This window comes from Hakea prostrata, chromosome 5, assembly GCF_041222555.1.
Source record: "Hakea prostrata isolate BN-2017 chromosome 5, UWA_Hpros_2, whole genome shotgun sequence".
NCBI classification, from domain to species: Eukaryota; Viridiplantae; Streptophyta; class Magnoliopsida; order Proteales; family Proteaceae; genus Hakea; species Hakea prostrata.
In genome coordinates, this window is record NC_142604.1 from 49669839 (window position 1) to 49678131 (window position 8293).

At 36.2% G+C, this 8293-nt stretch overlaps 1 protein-coding gene and 1 non-coding gene across 2 annotated transcripts; both read right to left on the reverse strand.

Annotated features, from left to right (window-relative positions):
• Window positions 1-604: 604 nt before the first annotated feature.
• TRNAN-GUU (transfer RNA asparagine (anticodon GUU)) lies at window positions 605-678 on the reverse strand. The gene has a single exon. It is a non-coding gene; the product is annotated as a tRNA-Asn (tRNA).
• Window positions 679-2281: 1603 nt separating this feature from the next.
• LOC149016343 (uncharacterized) lies at window positions 2282-7519 on the reverse strand. The gene is made up of 3 exons (XM_089157490.1): window positions 7349-7519; window positions 7115-7252; window positions 2282-2956 (listed from the first exon to the last, which is right to left on the reverse strand). Exons 1-3 carry the CDS (start codon window positions 7437-7439, stop codon window positions 2940-2942), a joined length of 246 nt encoding a protein of 81 aa, XP_089013616.1. The 5' UTR covers window positions 7440-7519; the 3' UTR covers window positions 2282-2939.
• Window positions 7520-8293: the final 774 nt, after the last annotated feature.

The window sequence follows — 8293 nt, forward strand, 5'->3', positions numbered from 1 at the left end:
GAATCATCACAATAACAACCTTCTGAATAAATGGATTAAATTTAGAGATCTTGAAAATCAGATTCTAGGGTTGAATTGATTTTATAGCTGATCGAAAAATTAGAGATCTTGAAAATTAGATTCTAGGGTTTGTTCATCATTGGATTCGTTATCCATGCCCGTTGCAACTAGCAACTTGTGTGCTTCGAATTTAAATTCTAAAAAAACGCCAGTGCTGAAACCAACAACTGTGTGCATAGGTTTTTGAAACCCATTGCTCTCAATGCCTATTAACCATTTTTCGTCTCCGTCTTCGAACCCATTGCTCTCGAAACCCTCTTCTCATCTCTTCTCCTCGGCATGGTTGAATCTAGGTTGGGCCAGCAAACAAGCTTGACACTGCGGAGGTTGGGTCAGCGAGGGGCAAGTGGAACGTCTTATGGGTGGAGAGAAGGAGAGGTGGATGCCAGGAGAAGGGGTGGCGGTCGCTGGCTATCGGGGAGTTTTTTTTGTAAATTTTAAACATTAAGTGAGGTTTCGTGAAATAAAAAGGTTTTATTTTCTTTCACTCTTGGGCAAAATGGCATTTTTTTTTTTTAAGTCAAAGTTTCAAGTAAATAAAAAACGCTAGAGGAAGGGGTTGAACCTTCGACCTTGTGGTTAACAGCCACACGCTCTAACCAACTGAGCTACTCCAGCAGCTGTTGGTTAATTAATTGTTTATATTTTTATTAATTAATAATTAGCATTTGAACCTCTTAATAAGCAACACCTGTAAAATAAAATCTATGGAATATAAGTAGCTCAATAATATGATGAGAAGAGAAACAATAACAGCGCCATGAAATACTAAATTACTAATATAACCTGGGTGGTTGCTTCTTCTAGACTTCTAAATTCTAATCCTCCCTTGCCAACTTATTTTCTTTTACTCTACATCCTTTACGATGATCACCATATTTTTTACACTAAACTACTTTAGTTTGGAGATGCTTGATTAAAATGACAAAAAGAAATTGGTAGTATACCTTAGCTATTTAACGAGTAGTGAATGATCCTATTTTAGGAGTATATTAAGACATAACCTCAATAGTAGAAAATGGTTGAATGATTTCATATGAGAAAACCACAAATATATAGATAGCATACATCCCATGCTAGTAGGTAATTATGAACAATAAATGAAAAATATAAAATATGGAAATACAATATAAGGAAATATTTGTATGGAAATATAATACATGGAAATGTTTTTATAGCAAATATAATACATAGAAATGTTTGTATGGAAAGAATTCGAATTGAATGAACGAGATGGTATGGAAAGAATGAATTCAAATGAAAATAATTCAAATGAGAATAGCAAATAATATGGAAATAATTCAAATGAGAGGAGGTAATAATATGGAAAGAATTCAAATAGGAAACAATTAGGTAAAGGATAAAAAATCATCCTTAGCACACCTAATAGAGTAACTGATTTGAAGTTTAGAACTCGGGGAGAAGCAAATAATCACCTATACTTCCTCCGTAGTAATCAAAGCTATGTTAGATAACCTTAAATACATGTACCAATAACACCTTATTTTACTTCTCACCACACCAAAGTGCTCAAATTGCATTCCAATGCACGAGGACCATCCGGCAGAGAGATGAATACAGCTGTGAGTAGAAGATTATGCTCCCCTTATATCCTTCCCCATTACATATTCAAGAAGTAAATTTACCTTTGAAAACTAACAAAGAAATCAAAAGTGAATTGTTCACCAAATATGTGGTGAAAGGACGTGAAAGAATTAGTGTAGAGAGAGGATCCCAACTCCCGTCATCTTGGCAAGCGTGTGCAATCTCTCACATCATGTATCTAACCAAGGAGGATTCATAGTGAGAAAAAGATTACTTTTTTTTTTGGTAATCAGTGAGAAAAAGATTACAACCCCATCAAACATTAGAAAAACAAGAGTGCTTTAAGGCTTGTTTGGTTACATGAATTCAGAGATTTGAAATCTCTGAATTCATGAATGCGAGATTTATACCCGTTTGGTTATGAAAATCTCTAGATTCATGAAATCTAGAGACTCATGTTTTTACATTAAAAATTTGAATATGTAGATTTATGGTTATGGGGTGAAATCCAGAGATTTCATCCTTACTATAAAAACACTAAACATTTGCGCATTCACAAAAATCACAGATGAATCCATAGATTTCATTCCACATATTTGGTTAACCAAACAGTTAATTTATAAATTATGACTCCATCGATTTGAAATCTCTAGATATTTGAAATCTCCAAACTCATGTAATCAAACAAGCCCTTACATACTTTGACAGATATTCAACTCCAATGAGAGCTTTTGTTACCATTTTTAAACCAGAGCAAAGCTCCATAGAAATGAAAGAAGGTGAGAGAACCGTGGGTGGTGGTCATATCAATAACATAGAAATTCTTCATATGAATCCTCTAAATCAATTCTCATACTCCTGCTACTCTTAGGACTTCCAAACCACCCCAAGGAAAACTCAGTTAGGATTCCTGTTTCACCTCACTGAGCCATGTAACAAGGTCTTATTTCTGCTGCTGCTACTGCCATATTAGTCAGACTCCTCGGTTTTACAGGCTCATGAGCTTGGTATTTTCCATGTATTAGTTTTAAAATGTCATAAACATGGCATCTCCTTGAAGTGGATAGCCTTCGAGGAATACAATTGAAGAATAATAAATTTGCTCTTACTATTACTGCTTTTTTTTTCTTTCTTTCATTAGCATTTCCATGCATTGTCGTCCAGCACAGGTCTTAAGCCGATTCAGTACCCTGAGGGAAGGGTGGACAAGAACACAAACAGAGCCAACAGAGAAAATGTGGTAAATTGTCTGAGCCTACAATCCAGGATGAACGAGTATAGAGGTTACATGCACATGCAATTAAATCGTCCAGCAAACCCCGACCAAACAGATGCTAATCTTCATCTGCATCTGCAGAAACAAGATTTGATGAACAAGTTAGAAGGAATACTACACAGATTTAATGCAATATCTCTTTTCCTCCCATTTGTGTGCCACAGCACTCTTCAATTAGGGTTCATTAACAATCTTTCACCTCAAAGAAAAAATGTAATCAAATTTCAAGCAATAGAAAAGGCATAAAAATTTTGAACTACCAAACCAGTGTATAAATGATTATTTCATTTGATTACTAAAAAGAAAATGGTAATCGAACCATATACTTAGTACAGTGTCCTCCTCCACCCTTCCCTCCCCCACCTCTCCTATTAACAACTGAACCCCAACCACAGGAAAAAAAAATGAAGAAGAATAAAATAAAGAACACATCTAATGCAGACAAACAGGGATCTACCAGTGTTGGTTTGATGGAAGGAAAAGAGAAGATGTAGAAGAGACAAGATAGTGAGAAGAGAACAGAGGCAACAACCTCAATATTGCCGAATCCATTAAATCCCGCTCGTTAAATTATGGGCTACAGTGTGCATTATAAATCTTATTTAAAGACTACTGAAAAAAGAACAAAAGAAAACAGACATTGACAATGGACTAAGCAAGCTAGAAAAGGGGAGTATTCTATTGGATTATAACTCTAATACAGAAGGAAAAAAGAGCTGGAACTTAAGGAGTATGCAAATAAATAAAATAAGAGAAATGTCTAAGATTAACCCACAACTTTTGGTAGAGAAATCCTAAAATTCAGGAACTCCATGACGCAAAAAATGTCAAAACATAGGCTGTCAGCTTCACACAGCTATCACTATGACATTTAAACAGCAGACTTGGAACTCAACTCAACTCATGGTTATCCCGACCAAATGGGGTCGACTATTATGTGGATTATTTTCTTTTAATAAGCACTATTCAAAGCCGTACTTTGTTTCTAGTCCTAAACACATGCATATTGTTCCTCTCCATGTTTGTCAGTGTCCAGGCGACCCAATGCCCACTGAAACTGATAACAACCCACTAATCCAACATGATAAAATATGAATTACAGCAAGAAAATAAGGGAAACACTGGTTATGCTGGTGCCAGTCACCCCCTAGAGCAACATGCTGCCCTCAGCTAAAGGCTACCCTAAACATTCACATAAATCATTCGATGTCTTTCCTCACATCTTCCTTCCTTTAATAGCCCACCAGCCAGCAGTTGGTTCCCTCTCTCGAGGCATCCTCCCTGTGTCCTAACACAGCCCAATCAAGTTTTCAGAAAGGCTGTTTCCAGGACTTGAACTTGTGACCAAGCATTCAACAAGTGAGCACTTAATCAACTTGCCAAGCACAATCTTCAGTTTTTGTTCCTTCCAACATACTGAAGGTTCTTCATTACACATGGACAGACGACCTAAAATGGCTTTCTTTGTACCTCATCATGTACCAAAGTTACACCCAGAGTCCTAGACCTGCTCTAATATGATCATTCCTCACTTTGTCCTTCCTATCTTTGTCACATCCATCTCATTACCCTCATCTCTACTAACCTGACCTTATCTATATCAATGATTACTTCACCAACTAGGATTTTCCATAATTGTGAACCTCAAAAGATTCCAGAAAAACACCCCATCCCAACCGGTGTTGGGTACCTGATCTACATAGCCCAGCCTTGTACTACTCTTTGAGCATTCTTAATCTCATCAAGTCTCCTCAATTGACATCATCCAACTTTAGGGTCCCCCCCCCACCCTGAAAAAAGAAAAGAAAAAAAGAACAACATTGCAGAAAAGGCATCCTCTATCATACCAGTGGAATAGACCACTTCAGTTATGGCTTTTCCCTTGTGATCATATAAAACCAATCTACTGTCAACAGTTTGCTAATGTAACATACATCCTTTACTTTCTTCCTCCCTTATTCTGCCCTTCAAAGAACTGTATTTGACACAAGCATTCAGCAAGTGAGCACTTAACCAACGCTCCAGGCACAAACTTCACTTTTAGTTCCTTCCTAGTTCCTACATATTGAAGAATCCAAAGGCTCATTACACATGGCCACAACACCTCAAATGGCTTTCTTGTACCTCATCATGTATCAAAGCTGCACTTAAATCTGCTCTAACATGATCATTCATTGTTTTATCATAATAGTTTTGCCACATCCATCCCATCACCCTCATCTCTATTACACTGAGTTTATTTACATCAATGGTTACTTCACTAAGTAGGATTTTCATGTGAACCTCAAAAGATTCCAAAAAACAACCTCACCCAACCGGTGTTGGATATCTGACCTACATAGCCCAACCTTGTACTACTCTTTGAGCTTAATCTCATCAATTCTCCTCAATTGACATCATACAGTTTTAGGGTCCTCCCCCTCCCCCCCCAAAACAAAACAAAACAAAAAAAAAAAAAAAAAGAAAAGAAAAGAAAAGAAAGAAAAAAAAGAAAAGGAAAGGAAATAAGTGAAAAAAACATAATGCAGAAAAGCTATCCTATGTCATACCAGTGGAATAGACCACTTAGTTATGGCTTCTCCTTTGTGATCATATAAAAGCAATCTACAGCTAACACTCTTGCTGAAGTAACCTACATTCTGTGCTTTTTTCCTTCCTTATTCCGCCCGTCAAAGCAAAATTGTATTTGACACAAGCACGTTACTTTACACTGAAATAACAAAAAAGTTTCCAAAAAGTCCCTATTAGAATTATGAATTCACGTAGTTTGACCAGGTAAGTCCAAGAACAATAACTGACTCATTCAATAGAAAATTTGTGATACTTAAGTCACCAGCGAAATCTGAATACCAATAGGTGTTATTTTAGAGTAGAAGATCTCTGCTAATGATGCTCAGAATATAACTGTCGTATTCACACTAATTGAGTAATCTTAAAGGTGAACTACAACTCAATAACTAGAGCTCCAATGCACAGAATTGAGTCTCTAAAAAGAAATCAACAGTGGTTCAAATAGCTGATAGAACAGTAACAGAGTACAGAAACAGAACCAAATTTCTGAAAATTGTATGAATCCTATTGTAGTTGGATTTCCAAGTTTTGGAAGTTGAGATTCCATCACAAGAGACTGAACTGAGAATAGCAGAAAAGAAGACCAGAATCATAATATAGACATCAATTTTAAAACAAGAAATTAAGAGAAATCTGACTTAAAAGTAGAAACTATAATTTGATGGGAGATATAGGATTTTGTTATTGAAAGTGATTCAGAAATAGAAAATTAAGAAAGAAAATATAATGATGATGAATCACCACCAGTATCCAACTTTGGTGTCACTGTCATGGAACCTATTGTATCACCACAGTAGGAAGCGTTCTTAATAACCACAGAACCAAAGGAAACTGGTGGAGAGTGGGATAAGGGAAAAATTTGCAGGAAAATGAAGAAGAAATTACACAATCACGCTCTGAGTTATCCAATAAATTTCTATTCAATTCATTATCTTCATTGTTGGGTTACATGAAACTGAAATAAATTGCAACTTTAACTCAATTTGATTCCTATATATTTAACTCAAATAAAAAACTTAAGCAGATTGCCTACTAAATCCTTAGTTCCAAAGCCTATCATGTTGATCAAACCAGCAAAGAGATACTATCACAAACAAGCCAAATTAATTACTTAAATTCGTGTAAAAGACTATAGCCCCTTACAGACTTATATGAAGGACTCAAAAATAAACTTGAACTCAAAAGAGAAAATCCTAAACTGAAGTAAACTCATGTAATGAAACCCGTTCTTCTACCCACATTTAAGCCACTTAAAGTCGCTAACCCATTTGACCAGAGGCTAAACATCTGAAGAACCCAACTGAAAGCCTATTCCTACTAAGTAGCTGAAGTGTTGTTGAGACCGTTGCCAAAGTAGCTATTCAAAGCCAAATAATGAGCTGGAAACTCGATAATTCATTGCATGGTTGGTGAATGGGAAAAATAGTGTTTCTACAAGGAAACACAAAACTATATCCAGTATTTGAGATCTCTACATGATTCCTATAAACCTTGAAGAGCAATGGATGGGTCGGTTCAGTTATAGGATTCAAAACAACAAGTCAAAACACCGAAATTGTGTGGTTAATTTGAATTCACAGAAGAACAGACAGGTTTGAAACCACATAAACCGAAAAAGAAGAAGAAAAAAAACCGCAAGGAGAAAAACGAATCGAGACGGACCAAGATAGCGGCGCTCGTTGGCAGCTTTGGCCTTTTCGAGCATCTTGTCAAGATCCACCTGAAGCTTGGCATCCCATTTGACGAGCTGATTCGCAAAGACTACGCCGAGGCCCATCCCTAAAACGTGTTCCCATGGATCTGAAACCAAATTCAGAAGAGAGCGGTGACAAGAATTTGAAATGATTTAGATTAGGGATATCAGTCGCTTTTCTTTCGAAGGTATTAATGACTTACGCCTCATCAGAGGAAGTTTACGGAGGCCATTAGAGTACACCTGGGTGCCGAACCCCAGGAGAGCTCCGATCAGTGTTGCGCTCGCCGGCATTTCTTCTTGGTCAAATTTGCTCTCTCTCTCTCTCTCTACGTTTACGGTAGTGACGTTACTTAGAACATAACTAACCAAAAAAGAACCAATAAACAAAATAGATAGCTTATATGCACCCCAGCACCCCACGTTGATTCTATTAAATTCCAACAAACTTGAGAATTATAAAATACAATTAAGACCAGCCTTGGTCATTCTATTTGGAGAAATCTGCATTTCCTATTTTTAATCCCATAGCCATTGTCTTAGGGCCTGTTTGTTTACATGAGTCTGGAGATTTCAAATATCTAGAGATTTCAAATCTATAGATTTGAAGAAATGCCAACGAATATTTAAAAACTATAGATTTGAAATCCAACGAGTCATAATTTATAAAATTAAATGTTTGGTTGTGGAATGAAATCTGTGGATTCATCCTAAAAAACTAATTGATCGACGTGATTTTTGTGAATATGCAAATGTATAGCTTTTTTGAAATCTCTGGATTTCACCCCTTATCCATAAATCTACAGATTCACATTTTTAGTGTAAAAAAATGAATCTCTAGATTTCATGAATCTAGAGATTTTTACAACCAAACGGGTATAATTCTCAGATTCATGAATCTAGAGATTTCAAATCTCTCATAAACATCTAAATTTGCACTTTGAAGTTGAGTTAAGATTGGTATCAATCTTAGAGGGCATTGTGTCAAATTTCCCTTGAATTTGACTCCTTAGTTGCTTGTCATTGTTGAATTTTAACTCTTTCTTCTACTGCTGTTTGGATCCCATCCTTTACAGCATTGGACATTTCCTCTTGAATCAATACTCCTTGCACCATACTTGCATTCAAAAATTGAAAGTTGTTGTTGC

Coding starts and splice junctions, on each gene's coding strand:
- LOC149016343 (XM_089157490.1), bottom strand. CDS start 7,439: ATGCCGGCGAGCGCAACACTGATCGGAGCTCTCCTGGGGTTCGGCACC. Junction 7,253..7,348: donor TAAACTTCCTCTGATGAGGC/GTAAGTCATTAA, acceptor ATTTGGTTTCAG/ATCCATGGGAACACGTTTTA.